This window comes from Drosophila suzukii, chromosome 3, assembly GCF_043229965.1.
Source record: "Drosophila suzukii chromosome 3, CBGP_Dsuzu_IsoJpt1.0, whole genome shotgun sequence".
Taxonomy (NCBI): Eukaryota; Metazoa; Arthropoda; class Insecta; order Diptera; family Drosophilidae; genus Drosophila; species Drosophila suzukii.
In genome coordinates, this window is record NC_092082.1 from 3,085,081 (window position 1) to 3,103,722 (window position 18,642).

The window sequence follows — 18,642 nt, forward strand, 5'->3', positions numbered from 1 at the left end:
TTTTGAGGGGGGGTAGCCCATGAAATCTTAGTGTAATGTATAGTTGTTTGTTCGGGTATCCTTCGTACAACATCCTACCATCCTGCCAAGCCAAAAACCCCACTTAATTTATGTGCTCAGGTGTCTGACGCCATTTTTCCTCCACAAGGGTAAACTACTCTGCATTCCTCACGGTCCCAGCTCCTCCTCCACAATTATTGCCGTGTTAATTTTGTCATTTATTATGATTTTTTGCTCGGCTGGCGTCTGGGTCTTATGGCCCGGAGCCGCAAATAGTTTCATGTTTAGTGCCGAAAATTATGTGTTGACGTTACGGAGCTGCCGTTGCCGCCTGTGTGAGTTTTCTTCGCTTTTCGTCGCTTTTCCACTCACTTTTCCTTTTGCTTTTCCCGCCACAACAATAATATGGTATGGCGCAATATGTGCGCCCTTTATGGCCGCAAAGTGTGCTACATAAAACAGCAGCCAATACGAGAAGAAATGAGGAGAAAGTCGGTCGCCATCAGGGAGAAAGTTGCGCCTTGTCTGCCATGAATGAATGCTTTTGCATTCCGCCACGACAGACATCCTTGCAACCGGAATGGAAATCAATAGCAACTGAAATGAAGGCAGCGAGCAAATACTTTGCCACTTAAAACTTGCGCCCAACTTTATAACGAATGTCTTACAGAAAACTTAAGGACAGGAAAAAATCTGTTTCAAACCCACTGAGGGGAATAATTAATAAATAAATATTTTTATTATTGTTCTTTTAAGTACTCTAATTGGCATTCAAATTTATTTGCACAGACTGTTTATAAATACATTGCACTCTTGAAACTAAACACATTTTTTTCAGTTCTAAGATCAATTGTTTTAACTTCTAACCTTTGGAACCGTTTTAATTGATGCACTAAGAACATAATACATTTATGGAATTTTTTCTAGGTGTGAGAAGTTTGTCTTCAATTGTGCAAAACTACTTGTACCATTTAATTAATGCACAAATATGCAATCTAAATGAAATGTGTTTTAAGGCTGGTGCTTAAATTTGTGTAATTTTATGAATTCGCTCTACTTTATTAAGTACTGTTTGACCATTCATTTATTTACCTCATACTTTATGGGTCCTTTGCTTAAATAATTTAAAATGTGTGTGCTATAGACAACATTTTAATAGGTTTCATTCTGCTAAATAAATTCTTTCTAAGAACTTAGTACCTTGTCATGTACATTGTAAATATTTTCCTTTGAATAATGTCTTTTCTTACCAAATATCTAACGAGATATAGTTTCCTTTATTTTATTTAATTTTTTGCCTGTGTAATAAGTGGTTTCTGGGGCAGGCACGTGCCTGTCATTGGACTCAAGGCTCCGAGTCGCCTGTTGCAAGTTGCCTGTTGCAAGATGCCTGTTGCTGTTTATGGCCTGCACCAAGGCACAATAAAGTGCAGCTCACAGACAACGGGCAACCGACTGGGACACGTGTGGTCAGAATGGAATGGCCAGGATGGGATGGGATGGTCAGGATGGCTTGGTCAGGAGGGCATGGCCAGCAGGATGGTCAGGATGTGTCCACAGCTAAAAGGCAGCCGCAAGCAAATGTGTAACGAGCCGAGTGCGGCAGTTGCCGGGGAGCTTTACTTTACGGCGGCAGGACTATTAAGGAAATTGCTGCAAATAAACAGCAGGAGGTCGTGCAGCTGCCAGGACCTTCGGTTTCCATTTATGCCTCCAGTATCCTTTGATGTCCTGCGGTCCCTGCGCATTGTCGCCAAATTCTAAAATACCCCGACTGGTTGGGTTCTTAGGCATTTGAATGGCAAATAGAAAAAGTTTGCCAAATCCTTTTCGCCAACAGACTTGCTAACAGACTGTCAACGGCTCATCATTGTCTTGAGATGGGTCCTTGAGTCCTCGAAGAAGTTGGTTCGCTTTGATTTCGTGCTTCATTTGGTCTAATCAAACTTGGCGAAAACACAAAAATCTTCAGCATTTAGTTGGCTGGCATTTGCTTGTCAGCCAGCCTTTCCCCACAGCCTCTAATTTCCAACTTGGTTTTTATTAACTTTGCAAAGAATTTTGTGCCAAACAGGAATTTCCCTGGAATTTACACTCTTCCAAGGCTTTTCCTTTTCTCCCTTTCCTTTTTATGTGTATTATTTTTGGCTTCACACGCCCATGCATAATTTTATTTTTTCTTTTTTTTATCCCAATGCCGAAAACAATTTCCGCATTATAAAAAGGGACACCAAGCCAACGGCAGGTGCTCGGCAGGATAATTGAACCACTTCGATTGCTGCCAGTCCGTTTGCGTTTTTGCTTTTTGTGTATTTTTGATATTTTTCGGGCCCATAAACAAAAGGGAAAACCAGTCGAGCGGGAAAAGCATTTAAAGGGCTTTTTAATTAAAAAGTTTTGTTTGCCCTTCCGCCGGGCGTTTGTTTTCGAAGCCTGTTTGAAAAGGCCTTAAACGATAAACCAACTTAAAGCTGCAGCTGTTTAATGTATGCATTTCTCGAGAAAAATAATGGCAGAATAATATTTACTTTTGTGTTAGGGATAGGAAGAGAGAAAAAATATTTATCTACCACATCTATCTGGATTTCAAAAGATTTATTTTATTTGGGAACGATTTCAGCGATTTAAATTTAAGTATATGCACTTCTTGGGCAGAAAGCAGGCAAATGAATTAAGAATTCGCCTTTTATTGCATTTCATTTGCTGCTCATTATCATCGGGGAATAATTAAAGAATCACAACTGGCGAATGAAAATGAAATTAAGCATAAATTACGAGCTTCTGCCAGTGACAACAAGGGCGGTCTCAGTGATTTATATATATTCATTAAAAATCGAAGTGTCACTTACCTTTTTCATAAACGACATCACATTGGTTGGCAACATTTTGACGGCTTTTTTACCTCTGGTTTTTTCCTTGATTGAGAATGGGTTTTCCGTTCGTATTCCGTGTGTGTTTAAAGTGCAATTAATCATGCATCCGCCGTGTTGGACGTTGCGTATACGTAATGTTTGCTTTGTTCTGGTCGCTGGTAAGCCGCTTTAAGTCATTCCGATTTGGATTGTTTTCGCTCCTCTTCTGGGCCATGTATTGTGTATTATTCCCTCCGCTGATGGCCATTTTTCATTGGCCATGTAAATAGGCATTGACATGGGGATATTGGCATTCCAGCAGAATTCTACATGTTGCGCCCGAGTTCTCTCGATCCGGATTGATTTATGTGCAGCTCTAGTTCCGCTCCTGGCTTTTAATTAACTTTGGCCATAATTCACAAACGTTATTATTATTGCCGCCGGCTGCAGCTGCTCCTTTTGTTGGCGGGGAAAACATGGAAAAGTACACCGAAAAAGAGGCGGAAAATTATAATTAGTCATTTGGCAGTGGGAGAAAGTTGCACGCGGTGCTTAAAGTGCTCGACTCACGGACGTGTAATGGTCCACCCGGCTTACACCGTACTTAGCTGGGCTCCATAAATTTCCCTACGATAACCATCAACAGTGTTTTGGGTTTTCTAGTTCCCCCTGCACTCCTCTCACACCCATGCTTATGGGGGAAAGTGGTGAAAAGTCGAGCGGCAAAAGTTTATAAGGCGGAAATAATGTGTCGCCTGGCATGCATAAGGGCCTTTTCTTTTGTGACCTGTATAATAACCAGTTGGCCCTGCTAAGTGGGTTACCCAACGAAACCTTAAAGTTAACGCTCGAAACTGATTTTCAATAAGTCATTTTAACCCAGTCCCAAGATTAAGCTCTGGTATACTTAAGGATCTTATAAGGCAGGTCCAGCTTGGGGGATATCAGCAGAACACAGAGAAGCGTTTTTACAATAGTGGGTAGTTTATTAATATTTATAATAATAATAAACAGCCGAGAGTAAAAAAAAGGATTAGATTTTATATATAGACCTAAAATATCTCTGAGATCTCTGAATCGAATACTTAGAATAACCCATATCAACTGCAATATCATAATAACTCATTTTTTAAATTAAACATATTTAGAATTTTAAAATAATGACTAGGCTTATTTAAATTCCATCTTTAAAGTTTTGGACTTATTTAACTTAAATGGTTCTCTTAGATCATAGCAATATTTTTTTAAGTATGTATTTGATATTGTTTTAAATTTTTTATAAATAAGCTATATCCATTTGATTTTCCCCAACTGTATGGCTGCTTTGTTAAGCTCTCTGGCTGACTGATAAGCTGCTGTAGACCATCGCCAACAAGCAGTGCAGTCACAATGCTTTGGCCAGCTTATCGGGCATTCACTGCAGCCGGGTTTACTGTACTGCAAATAGAGGGGGAACTAAGGGCTTTGCTTTGCTTTTGCCTGGAAATGGAATTATTAAATGAAATGACCCACATAGCAATTCAATTGTCGAGCTATCCGCTCGATTTGAGCTGCATTGGTCTAGGGATATATAGGGATATATGGGGATATATAGGGATATGGGATATATGCACTGGTATTTGCAATTCCCATTTCACTACTCCCAATTCCCATTGATGTTGCCGGGACAACGGATTAAAAGCAGACGGATGCCGATCAAGTTTGAAGTTGCCAACTTTTGGGCAAGTCATTGGCCCAGAATGCAGTTAGTCTCGCCCCTTTTTTATTTTTATTCGACCATTGTGCGAGCATTTGAAAAGTTGATAGAAACTCATTCGACATGGGGAATGTGCTTACGCCCAATGAAGTTCCCGACTTGCCAAATGAGCGGGCGAAGTTTCTAAATTGTATTTGGAAAAAATGAAAATTAGTTGCCGCTTGAAGCTGTCAAAATGCCAGCAACAGGACATGCATTCCGCGCAGCAAAATCAGGACGAGTTGATTTTCGGAGGAGGATGTAAGGCCAAGTGTTACAAGTGTTTGCTTGGTGGAGGGGGTGGGGCTCGGAAAATTGGGTGGAAAAGCGTTGCGCTGGGAAAGCGGGAAAGCGACGACAGGCCCTCGTGCTTACACAAGCTTAGCGCGCAAGGATGTGCTCATAAATTGTAACTTTCCGTTGGCAACGTTGTTGGTGTTGGTAACAAGCATGAAATCTCATGAACACATACTCTCGCACACTCGCACACTCCGAAATCAACAGGACGAAAGGACGAGCAGGATGCTGGCAAAGTTCCAGCCAACTTGGTCGGCTGTAGTTGGCACCCAGTTAATTAGCGCGAAATTGGGGGAATGAGTTTCCGAATCGGGCTCTGGGCCAAAAAGGAACCTCCCCGGGCGAAGAGCCTTCCTGCTTCGTCCTTCGTCCTGTGCATGCTAATGAAACTGATCAGATTGCCATTAGCATTAAAGGTCAGTGTGTGAGGGGAGTGAGTGTGTGTGTGTTTGGCTGGCATAATACATGCATTAAATAAAGTCCAACAAGATTTATCACCCACACGCTTAGATCCTGTCCAGGACCCGGGACCCAAGGACATCGCAATTGTCACGCACAGGCAAACAAAGCTGGGGAAAACAAAAAAGAACAGGCCGTATCCGAACCAAATCGAAATTGAAACGCTTGAATATAAAATAGAGGCTACTGCACCGGAAGAAAAAGGTCTCAGATATTTTATACATTTGTTGCACCAAGGTATAATACACGGAAAGTATTCTTAGTCTACAAGGATATTGAAATGGTTAATATACCCTTGCCAACTCATTTAAAGACAGTGCGTTTTCAGTTAAAAGGATCTATAAATTATTCAACATTTTGGGAGGTTAGGAACTTTTTTATTACTTACAAAACTTGGTTATAGTTAAGGATATGGCCAGATTTTAAAGAAGCTTATTTTTACTAAACATCTGAACTTGTTAGTCCTTGTTAGAGTTGTGTAAACATTAAATGTTATTTTAAATTATGTCATGATATTTTATATAGAAGAACTTTTAAGATTAGAATTTATTAGTCGTCAGATTAATGTTAAGTCGTCTTTCTTAACCTGTTTTTTTATGACTACTCATTGTCTAAAAAAATCAAAAATAGATTAGACTTAAATCGATTATAATAATTTGTGACCAATCAAATTATATTTTTGTCAGTGGATGCCTAGTTAGAATTCTTTCAAATTTGTTTTTTATTTCTCCGTGTGTTGTGTGTGGGACTGCGGCAAACTTTCTATGTCAGGCGATTTATTGCGACTAGCGTCACACAGGGTGTCAAAGTGAATTGTTATGCCGGAACGTGCATGGGACACAAATTAAGTGCAGGCCAGTCCGAAATAAATGGAGGAAAAAGTGCGGCAAAGGCAATTCCTCAGCCAAATGAAGCGCAACAGCTTTTGAACAGGGTATATAAAAAACAAAAAAGCAGAGCCAAGAGCAGCAGCAGGTCCAATTGCAGTTGAGAAATCGCAGCGCAGTTCATAAATAAACCGGACAACAGGGGGCCTGGCCAGAATCACCAGAATCACCAGCAGTCGAGAGCTGGGAAACCGACCTCATGAATGGCATGAATGAAGCGTTGTCAACAAAGCCAAGCGATGGGGGATTTCCCCGGCGAGTCTGCAGATTACAAACCCAGTGTCCTCCCTTTTTCCTATTTTTTGTCCTGTTGCTCGGCTTGTTAACACACTCCGTGCTGGGTTGTCCTGGCCTGGCTGGATTCCGATCCCAAGGACCAGGACCCTAGGATAAGGATAAGATGAGTGCCGAGTTACCCACTCCATCTTCCATCCTCCATCTACTTGAGGTGCCTGCACAAAAACTGTGTGTGTCACTTGAAACTATGAAGAATCATAGTTTATCGATCTCGGGGCAAAATTAATTTGCCCTGGCGAACAAGAGAAAGTTTTTGAGGGGAAAACTTTACAGAGTAGAGTAGAGCAACTTTCAATGGGCCACAGGACAATCCAGTGACACGTGCAAGCTGAATTTGGATATGAATTCTTTGAATTCTAAACTTTTAACTGTCTTACTCAATAACGAAATTAATAAAGTTTATTTTAAATGAAATCAATTTTATGAATACAGTTTTATTTAATTTAAAGGGGTTGCAAGTGCTAATTGCATTATTTCAAATATTTGATTATTTATAAATATTTAATTAGGTAAACTGAAACAATATTTGGACACAAAAATAATCAAAACAGTTTTGATTAATTAATTGAATATAAATGTTATAATAAATCAAGGTATAATCGTAATTATATAAAATGTATATGAGCTAAACGTAACTCAGAATTCAGATAGTTATAAAACGTATTAGGACTGTAACTATTTACCCTAAGTAACCCTGTTTATAGCGTACTTTTACTAGGCAGACATTAAAATATTTATATTTTGTAAAACTTTTTAGTGTTAAATTTGGTGAAAAAGGTTTCAGATCCGAATTCAATAACTTTTTGTTGGCCAGGTAGAAGTTTTTCGCTCAGTGCTGCCGCGACAGGCTACATTGTTGGCCAAACAGGATTTTTAATGAACCTGCGACCGCGGCCTGTTTGCTTCTGGCCATTCGGTCGTCAGGACATCAGACATCGGAACATCCAAGTGGCAAACGGACTGGATACTGGATGTCAACGCCATGGCTGGCTAATTGACAGCGATGGGCTTACGTGGCGGCTACGCAATCTTGCCGTCGTGTTTCCTGCCTCCTTGAAAATCCTTGGAAAGGTTTAATTGCTGGAAATAAACAGAAGACGAGCGCGGCCATGTTGTTGTGGGCTGACCGAACAGATTGCAGCCTGTGATTCTGATTGTGAATCCGAATCGGAATCCGTGTTCGATTCGGGCAGCACATGGTAGACGCCCATTGACATGGCCATTTCCATTTACAATTTCCCCAGGATTTTCGAGATGCCAAACACGTACGCGGCGAAATGAAATAAAACGTTGAGCTTTTCGCAGGCTGAGAGCAAACAAAGGCTGGCAATCGTTTAAACTGCTGCCAAACTCAATTATTCAAATGGCTGGGAGTAGGGGGCGTAACCAGGGCAGGCGAAGGAGGCGTGGCAGGGTGCAAAGGGCAGGGCTCATGTGCCTCAAGTGGCACTCGCTTTGCGGTCGCACACGGCGATACTTGCAACTTGACGTTTAATCAAAGCAAAAGCCTAAGCGAGAGTCCTTCAGCAGACTCATGCCTCGATTTGCTCTCAAGGACTTCGTTCTGCGGTCTGGCCACAAAACTGTTGACACGTCGTTCTCCATATCCTGTCGACTGTATCCCGACTTTCATCTTAATTGAAATCGAATCAAAGTGTTTTCACTCAACAAATGAAATTGTCTGCTGCACGCATTGTTCCGTTTGCCGAGTTCTGTGTTTTGGCCAACTGTTGCCACCAACTAATGACCTGGCATTGTGTTGGGTTCTCGGGTTTTACACTCAATTTGCTGGTATTGTGGGTTATTGTTTCATAAATTATTTATTAGAAAATTTTATTTGCTCTTGGTCTCCGGCTCTTTCTCTTTATTTGCCTCCTAGGGAATTGGTCAGGCTTTGTGTGGGCTTATTTGATTATGGACTGGTAGCAGAAACCTAAACTGAAACTGAAACTGAAACTAGGACATGCACTTCACAGTGCCAGAAGTGGCGTGCCTAGATTTGGGCCATTGGATTATGGCAGCCATATTGTTCCATCCGCAATGCGTTTGATTTCTCCTCCAGATCTGATTACACAAAGCCTGGTTGGGGACTTATTGGACATCGGAAACCCATCGTCCAAATGCACTGGGCTACAATCGAATATCAAACGACTGGCGAGTGCTTGGCAAATATTACGCATTCGCCCTGTTTGCCATTGCGGGGGAATTACGCATACGCCATGTGCACATCTGACATTACAACAGAGAGAAAAAAAATATTGCTAGTCACTTTTGATTGACATAAGAGACTAATAAAAATATAATCTTCCAATAAAATTTATGTTTTATTACTGGAAATATTTGGTTAAGAACAATGTTATCCAATATTAAAGAACACTTAAAAATGTTATTGACAAATAAATTTATTTTTACTTTATGCAATATATTTACAAAATTATTCAAATTAGTTATTGTATTTTAAGGTAAAGAAGAATATACTGATCTTAACACTATATGATCTTATTTGTAAAATTAAAACTGATTTGCTAAACAAAACGTCGAATTTACTTTATTATTTAATTGTTGGCATGTATACCTTTATGATACTATTAAAGCTGATTAAAACTAGATATGTTTTAAGTCCAAATAAAAATGTTTTTCCGTGCAGAGCAATAAAGTTCGAGCCAAATCAACTTGATATGGATATGGTCACAAAACCCCTGAGTTTGCCAGGCCCTCATTAACGCTTTGTAAAATGTGCAGCTCGACGACTATTTTCTTGCATGACAACACGCAACTCTGCCACGCCCCTTTCCCCTGAAAAGGGGGCGGGGTGGGAGAGGCGTCGCATTTATGATGTCGCGCCAACGTGGAAAACTCATTAGGAATGCGTGAAATTCAACACAGTCTCATCCGAATTTAAGGGCGGCGACAGTGCGCAATTGTCGTAAAAGCAGGGAAATGCTACTTAATTTTCTTATAAGGACATCATTTCTACGCATCTCTTGATTTATTCGCTGCAAAAACTTTATATTAATTACGCAAGGCTGGCATAGAAAATTAAATCAAACCGAGCAGAAAACAAAAAAGAAAGTGTGCAGTATAAAAACCTCGAACCTCGTAATAACACAAAACCCCGACAAACCAGAAAAAAAGGCTTAATGGCCGTTAAGCGATGGCACGACCGTAAAGATTTTGGGCATACTGGGAGCCAGAGAGCAAAGTGACCGCAATTAATTAACCGCTAGTCGGCGAATGCCGCTGGCAATAAAAAATAATTATAATTATTTTCAGCAAGTGCTCGACAAACGAGAGAGATACACTCATAAAACAAGAGCTCAAATGGCTCTTTTGTAAAAAAATGTAGAAAAAACTGATTAAAGATGAACTTTGTAGTATTTTGTCATATAAAAACAATGGACAACAAATTTATAAGGGATTTTAGAACACCAATAATTACCAAGACATAGTAGTCTTGATCAATTAGAAACTTGACTTGCAGAATATGATTCAATATTTCTGGAGATTTTCTAAACATTAATTACAGCATTTGATAAGTGTAGCCTTAGAAAGAATAAAAGTTTTGGGGTAAAAAATTCCACGAAGCAATATAAAGTGCTAGGCATTCATTGCGTAATTAAAAGCTGGCCCAAAGTGAGCAGGGCAAAGGTTAAGCTGACTGGCTGTCAAGGCCCGGCCTTTGTGCCCCAACATATTGCCAGTTAATTATTCAGCATATGCATGAAGGATGTACCAATGTCAATGTCAATGTCGAACTGTCGGCCAACTAAACAAGCCGTGAAAGCAGCTCAACGGCCTCATGAACTTTTGCAGCGCATCTAATGCGAATTCAATGTCGTCCTGGCCTTCATTGGCCCCACCAGCCTGCCTTCAACTCGTCCTTGGAAGGACGACCTCGTGGGCCGTTGGCAAAGTCAATTAAAATTATGAGTGCAAACTAAATAAATTGTGATAAATATGCAAAAGAGCACAAAATATATTTTCTGCCAAGGACATGGCAACCTGGATTCTGAATTTAAGCCATTTATTATGGCTTGTTGTTCTCGGCATTATGCATAATCATGTCTACCATCGGTATCCATGACTTGGGCGTATGCTGTCATTATTGTTATTACTCGCACTGTCGTACAACAGTTGTTGTGCTTACTTATCGCCCCACACATAACATGTGTCTCGGCTGTCGCAGCTGTCTGTCTGCGGTCCTGTGGAAAGTGGAAACCCATTTTCCCCGGCGTCTACAGCTGTCTCCTATCCTCCGGATCCCAATACCACTTCCATACTTTCATTCCGACATTCCCTGCATGGCACCACAGCAAAGGCGGGGCCTTGTAAATTGCATTGCAAGTACTCGGGAATACACGGAGGAAAACGGCAGAAAATCAGCCCACCACATATAAATACCTCTTACTTAAAAGGGAATAAAGGAGATTCTCAAAATATCAGAGTATAATCTTTAAGCAAGCAAAGTTTATTTATTGCTGTACCTAAATTTATTTTTACGTTGAGATATCTTCAAATAAAATATTTGTTGTCCCCATTTAGATTATAAAAATAAATTAAGGGTCTATGCATAAGGAAATTTAAAAAATAAAATAATACAAATTTTAAAAAAATATACTATAGAACCCCCATTTTAGAAATATAACACCTATTTTAAATAAATATCAATTAAAGCAATTGGTTATGATTTTTTATTGATTTCCACATTGTTAAAGTTTGTATAAAAACAGGTATGTAGTATAAAAACTTTTTAAATGATACCTACAGCTTTCAAAGCTACCATACTAAAAATGGAAAAAAAGGACATATCATTTTGTGATATAAATAAAAACCCGTAGACCATATAAAAAACTACCAGTACATAAAGAAAGTGTTATTTTAAATGTCACCGTAAAATCGCATATCATTCTCTATTACGAATGCAAATTCTCTTGCAACACTTAACAAATCTGTGTGGCCAGAAGGTCAAATGTCAAGCCAGCAGACAGACAAATATTTAATCCCCACAATCGCACACAATCCGCCCGACCAGCTTGCCCTTTTCTGTTTCATTATTTATGAAATATTCAGCACTTATATTCATTAATTTGATTGCGATCCGAATTGATGCATTTTTCATATGGTCTGCCAAATTGGTTTTAACTTTCTAGTGAACGAATCGAAATGGCAAATTGGGCTAATTCGGTCTGATGAAGTACTAATTAAACGCGATGCCAGCTCCGATTTCATGGTCGTCTGTCCGGGGTGTATTCAATTAAATGCGAAAAGGCGATATTGATTACAAGGTCGAGGGAAAAATCAACATGAATCCTGGTAATTTATGACAAATCGAGCAAAGTAAACACCATGCTGCGTTTGATGTTTTCCTTGTGTGGCATATTGCGCATACGCCGCGTGGCCAGTCACAGCCCCTAGTCATTTTTCATGATAATGTATTTAACATACATATTAATCAAAGGCAGGCGGAGTGGAGGTTTTGGGGGGGGGGGGGGATTGGCAAACCGCAGCGAAGGCATTCTGTTATTGAACCCCACAATTTAAATTGATCCACAAGCAATAGCAAAGCAATAATTGCTGTGGTTTGGCTTTGCCAGGACGAGCAGATACTGAAAGACCTCGGCCGAGGCCATTATTCGACCGCACATCCTTGCCAGGACTCTCCGCTCTTGGGCTCCGGAATGCCGCAGGCATCGCATATTGTTCGGCGCCCTCGACTCTGCAACTCAAACCTAATCATCTGCGCACAGTAATCCCATCATTTGTAATGCATACTCACTCGGGGAGTTGGGGAGAGAGCACTGGGAAAAATGTCCCTAATGGGATTTCTTTTCTTGGAAAAATATATATTTTTTTTATATATTTTTTAGCAGGAAATATATTCTCTATAAGAAGCTTTTTTTGGGGATGTTCACACACGAGTAACGATTTTGACAACTCGTTATTAGCAATTATTACTTAGCGCAAATTTACATATTTTTGAAGGCTAAAATGATTTTATATACTGAATACATAATACCTTGAAACTATGATTTCTTTCTTTGTGAAATATAATGTTATTTTGAATGTATTTTTAGCAGTAAAAATGTTTACTAATTTACTAATTTTTGCAGAATAAATGGTTTAACTGGATTCATGACACATTTAAGCTACAATTTCTACTGTAAAAAATCGAGAATTAACTAATCAAAAAATGTTGAAAAAATCTCATTTGAGACCCAAAATGCCTCAATTGCTGGTCGAGCAAATTGTCAAAATGCTAGATTTCTTAAATTCAGACACCAGGCGAACATAAACGTTTAGCAGGTGGAGAAACGATCAGCTGATTTGTTTAAACGTAGCTAATTGGAGATGGCCTCGTGACTGCTTACTTTTTGCACGGCCTATGCAAATGCATAGGATTTCACATTAATTTCGTGCTTATCGTGACAAGCTCGTGAAACGGCTATGGTTGCTCATCTCTAGTCTGCGCCTTGTTCTCAACTAACGGTTGTTTCCGATGGTGATAAATTCCTATTGGTCAGTGGGGGTGGGGAAATATGGAAAGGTCCGCCATCTTGAAAATTAACAGCTGTAACTTGCCCAAGCGCCCACCAGCCACTTGCTACGGATTATGTTGGCCTGGTGACAAAGATCAAAAAATTAAATTTCAGACCTCATTGAAATGTCAATTCATAGAAATCATAAAACGAAAACACCTTATTTGCTCATGGAGAAAAATTTCAAACACCAGGCGAACATAAACGTTTAGTGGGTGTAAAACGATCAGCTGATTATCTTAATTCAAACTTTCTTAGAGATGCTCTAGTGATTTCATCCTTTTGGCATGGCCTAAGCTTATACATAGGACTTAACTGTTACTTCGTGCATATCGTGACAAGCTTGTGACAAGATCGTGACAAGCTCGTGATAAGCTGGTGACCCGACGATGGTTGCTCATCTCTGGTCTGCATTTGTCTCACAACTTACGGTCCTTTCCCATGGAGATCAATTCCTATTGGTCAGTGGAGGGAGGGGAAATATGCAAAGGTCCGCCATTTTGAAAAAAGACAGTTACTTAAGTTCACTTTTAGCTACCAGCTGTCACTTGCTAAGTTTTCTGTTCGCCTGGTGTCTGAGATCCAGAAGTCCAGCATTTTGACAGAGAATATGTAACGAATCTTTTCAATGTGTTAAAGTGAATTAGCGATTTTTCAATTTCAATGGTTAAAATGGGTTGTTATACCTTTAAGTTGTAATCTCGATCTTTGTGAATTATAATATTATTTTGTATCTATTTTAAGAAGACAATTTTTTCTTTCTAAAATATTTTTATGGAGGTTTATTCATTAATTTTAGGTAACACAAAAATTTCTGTTGTAAAAAAAATAAAACTAACTGAAAATAATCTTTAAAAAATTTACCTTTTTAGCCGGGTACATAACATACCAGTAATTGCCAAAAATCTATATATCACAAACTTTATTTTGAGCAATGATAAACCCATAGATCTCCCTAATATTTTCCCGTGTAGACCCAGAAATACCGCAGTAAGTTGTAGGTAGGCCTCTCATCTGGCCATTGTGGCAACAAATTACCTGTGCGATTTGATTTCATTTCCGTTCTCCAGCCACCGCCTTCAGCTTCATCTGCAGGTTGGGCTTCCAATTCGGTTTCGGGAATCCGACCGTGGCTACACCTACAGTTCCAGATCCTTAACCAATCCTTAACCAATCCTAAATCATCATCATCAGCCTCGCCGAGTCGGAATCATGCTGCTCGATTTATTGGGCGCCGTCGATGTGCATTCGGTTTTTTGGCTTTCGATTCGAAATCGGGCGCAGGAGCTCTGCAAGGACATGTGGGAAGGGGAGAATTGTTGTGAGCATGTCCTGGCATTAGACAGCTGTCGAATGTGAAATGTGGGGCATAAATCAAATGATATATTCGGCCGGGCGGAAAGCTCTCCGCCTAACTGCAATCAGGCAAGCCAGCGCTCCAAATTCATCAATTTTCATTCAAATGGAATCAATCGTTATTACAATAAATTTGATTTTTCCCCGTAGAGAATATTTCGAGCTTATTTTTGAAAATCTATCTAATAATGGTTTATTTTTTAATCTAAGAAATATGTAAATTTAATTGAGAGCTTATGACACTGGCCATTATCGATTCTGTTTGAATGGGCCCTTGTTGAAATGGCCGCTCTATTAATACTTTATCACAACAGCTGACTTTTCTCCATTTACTCCGGGCACTAAGTACCTACTAAGCCCCCAAAGTGCGGAGAAAGTATATTTCTATCATAAATTCGGCTGACTTGGAAACTTTTCGACGGCTGCGGCATTTGCGGCCCTGTTGCTGTGTTGCTATAATGCTATGTGTATATAGTATGTATACGCTTTATATAGCTGGATCTGAAGCCTTCTTCTTGTGGCTGTTGTCGTTACTCTCGTAATTATGAAAGTTGGCCAACTGGGCTGCGGTCGCGCGTTCCCTTGGGGCATTATAGTCCTCACAATGCTCCTCCCTATTTTGGCGCCCTCAGCCATGCAGCAGCAAATTGTATATGCGGAAATTGAAGGATACCATAGTTATATCGTCCTAAAGCCAGGGTGTGGGTGTGTATTTTTCAGCACAGGACATCCTCATTACGTTCAAGTGGCACATTCAGAATGCAGAAATTCTGTGGCCAAAACTTTGGGCGACTTAGAGCTGTGCGTTTGTTGAAAGTTTATTCAAATTACTAAATGGGAACTGTAGTTGTTGGCCGGAAGTTGTCGTTGTCAGTCGTCGACAGCAGCTCGAAAAACAAGGGCATAAATTACACAAAGGCGGCCGAGGAGGTTTGAGTCCAGGACCAAGTCCATTTTCGACAGCATTAAAGTCACTCAAGCACACGGGCCATAGTCGAAAAACTTGGCCGAAAGTATGCAAAAGCCAGGCCGAAGTGAAATTATGAAGCACTGCCAAATTCGTCCAAATTGCCAGACAGCCAGGACGCCAGTCAGTCAGACATCCTGCAGATCCTGGACGTACGTGCCGGGAGCTCTGGGTCTTCAGCTGGGCGAAGAGTTAACTCTGGCCACCACGTAGCCACTTCACTTCGATCCCCTGCTAACTTGTTTTTGTTCAATCAACAACAGGGCTCTATTGCTATTGCTACTGCCAGGCATTGTTGGTAACCCCTTCTCCATCCGGATTCAGTTTTAGCCTTCAGCGCCGCTGTCGCCCGCTTGTTTGTCTAAGTGAAGTGAAGTGTGCCAAAGATATTTTCGCCCGATATGCGTCCAGGCATTTCGGGTTAAGACCCCGCTCCCAGTCACTCTTTTAGTTTCGGCTTTTAGTTGTGCACTGCCAGAAAATGTCAACCAGTATGCAGTTCAGAATTTCAATATAAACTTGGCCATTTGTGAATTTTACAGATTTCTTTGAACCTTTAAAATTGGGTAACGTTTTTCAACAGTATATGGTTAGAGTGACCAACACTGTAAAACAATTATGTGGTATTCAAAAAATTATTAAAAATAAATACCACTTATGGTAAACTCCCTTCATAGTAGCACTAATTTCCGTAACATTAAGAATGCTTAGTAAAAATTGTAGTTCTGTAGCCTCATGGTTTTCTATCCACATTGATTCCTATAATTTGGATGCACATAAGAAACTTACGCTCTGAGACTTCTGTGAAACCCCCTTATATTATTACCATTAATAATTTACCAATATTATTCTCTCTGTAATCCCTTAGAGTAGGCAAAAACCTGGTTATGGCCAAATGACTGTATCACTCAATAGCCAGAATATGACAAAGAGAGTACTTGGGCCTGATGGAGCAATAACCAGGCTGGCAAACAAGTATTTCACTCAGAACGCCGCTTCGTCTAATGAGCCATCCTTTCAGCCGGATTTCGCTTCCTGGCAGCGGAAGAGCACCGGACACACGTGTGCCTTTGATTTGAATGCGACAAAAGAAATTAGTTCCCTGTGCAGGGGTTTCGAGGGGGGTTAATGCTCCGAGGATTATGTGGAACAAATACAATCAGGCGTAAAGCCATTTTTTCTTTCCTACGATTCATTGATTCTCCTTGTCTTAATAGCTTGTTTTGAAGTATGTGGCAAGGGAAATGACTCTCTAGGGGTTTTCAAGAAGATGTTCAGCTGTCATAAAATATTTTACACAGAAAACAACAATCATCCGAATATAATTAAATTATAATTGCTTTCTTTTAAGCTCTCCAGGGGATTTCATGAAAACTTCGACTGTCAACTTCAATTTCAATTCATTAAAGGATATTTTTTGCCTGATCACACAAATGCTGTCAATTTGGTTAGGAAATTGTCAAAGTCTTTCCAAATTGAAACCAATACTAAATATATACAACAGAAGGCCAAAGAATTCAGAAGCTCAAATCACTTAGTCTGCATATGGCAGCAGTATTAATAATTCCCAGAAATTGTTGTGGCCAGCGAGAGCTAAGCGAAGTTTTTAATCCAATCATAAGTTATTAGCACCCACTCTTTCTGAGCAGGAAAAGCTCAAAGTGGAAAATAAAAAAAAATAGAAAGCCATTCACTTGTGGAGTGACTTTTTTCGAGCCACATTTCTGCCATGCGAGGGCGGCGAGGAAAGAAAGAGGAAAAAAGCCTTGATTCATGGACCGCAGTTTTTTTCTATGGTCCACCACCGAGTTGTAGGCAACATTCAACGAGGCGTGGATCTGGATCCCTTTCGGAATTGAGTCCCCTTTGATGGCCTTTGTGGGTGGCCATGGATATGAATGTGGATATGGACATGGATGTGGAGGCTGTGCGTTGACGGCAAGTTTCACAAATGATTTCACATTTTTGCATAAATAAATGTCAAGTGTGCGCCGGAGCATGCGGAGAGTTGCTGACAGTTTTCTAATAAACCCGAAGGGAGAAAGAAAACAGGATAATCAGCGCGCACGACGGGGATAAAGAAACCGGCGCAACAAGTTCCCATATCCCATAGATACATGGTATATCTCTGTGTGTGTCCACTTTAGCTTAGCAATAATAATATCCTTGGCTGCCATTTTTCACTGCGCTTGTGTGGTTGGTTTTCTCCACATGAAAATGAAAATGAAAATGACAATTTCCATTCCTCTCGACACTCGACACTCGACAGTCCACACATTGCCTGGGTGCTATGGTTATTTTCGGATTTCCCAGCAACGCTGGCAATTTTAATAATGTTTACTCAAGGCGTAGACCTAGCCCACTTCTCCCCCTACCATTTCCTCGAAATAATAAATAATAATGGAAGAGCTGGGAAATAAAGGAAAAGTAGCCAGAATGCAGCGAGGCATGCCAAATGACAGCTGCTTGTAAATGGAAAATGGAAAATGCCAGGAGCTTAATAAGCAGGCCATAAGATGCAGCACACTATTGCAGTGGAAAACTGACAACATGCTACGTGTTTTCTGTGTCTCCGGGTCACAGGCATCGGCATTCCTGCCATTAGAGCCACAATTTATATTCCAACCGTCCCAGAAAGGGGTTCGTCCAGAAGTCACATTATCCTTTGGCAACACAAAGCATTTATATAAATATCATTTTAAGCTGCCACTTGCTGCAGCTGCTGCCTAATGAGCGGATTAAAGTGCCCCAATAAAGGCGCCTCGTTGCTTCCCGTTCTTGGAAATGTTTTTCCGCACTCTAGTTGGTTCCGGGAAAAGCCAAGGCTGCAACTCGAAGACCCCCCAAGGAACATCAACTAGTGGAATTTTCTCGCAAGGGGGAGTCTTCTGGGAAACCAAATTGCTTCACATCCTTGGCAATCAGATATCAAAATCAAAAAGTCCTTGAATATATAGTTTCGGAGTTTCGTTTATGTAGAAAGGGTTTCGGGGCACATTCATGGACGAGAGAGTTTTTGTCAATCAGACTTACTAATGAAATATTCATCGATGATTTCTGCAATTCTAATGCTTTCATTCTAAGACAGATTTACGGAAGGAGAACTAGGATTGAAAGGTGCTTACACATATAAAACATTAAATATCAAGAATGTTACCTAAAGTCAAAATGTTGAATACCTTTTGTAAAAAGAAAAAATAGATTTAATTTTTTAAGTTTCAAAGATTTTATTTTCTTATAAAAAATCCACCCACAG

At 40.1% G+C, this 18,642-nt stretch overlaps 1 protein-coding gene across 6 annotated transcripts in view; it reads right to left on the minus strand.

Moving 5' to 3' along the window:
- Positions 1 to 18,642, minus strand: part of Fife (regulating synaptic membrane exocytosis protein fife) — a 67,580-nt gene that overhangs the window by 38,130 nt on the left and 10,808 nt on the right. For 2 of the 6 annotated variants that reach the window (XM_036816407.3, XM_036816411.3), the window contains exons 2-3: positions 14,102 to 14,352; positions 2,850 to 3,308 (exon numbers count right to left, since the gene is read on the minus strand). In XM_036816407.3, the coding sequence (XP_036672302.2) occupies positions 2,850 to 2,975 (126 nt within the window). In that variant the 5' untranslated portion in view covers positions 2,976 to 3,308; positions 14,102 to 14,352. Of the gene's footprint in view, positions 1 to 2,849; positions 3,309 to 14,101; positions 14,359 to 18,642 lie in introns of those variants that run through there. The other 4 variants (XM_036816408.3, XM_070996921.1, XM_036816410.3 and 1 more) reach the window with 4 other exon arrangements.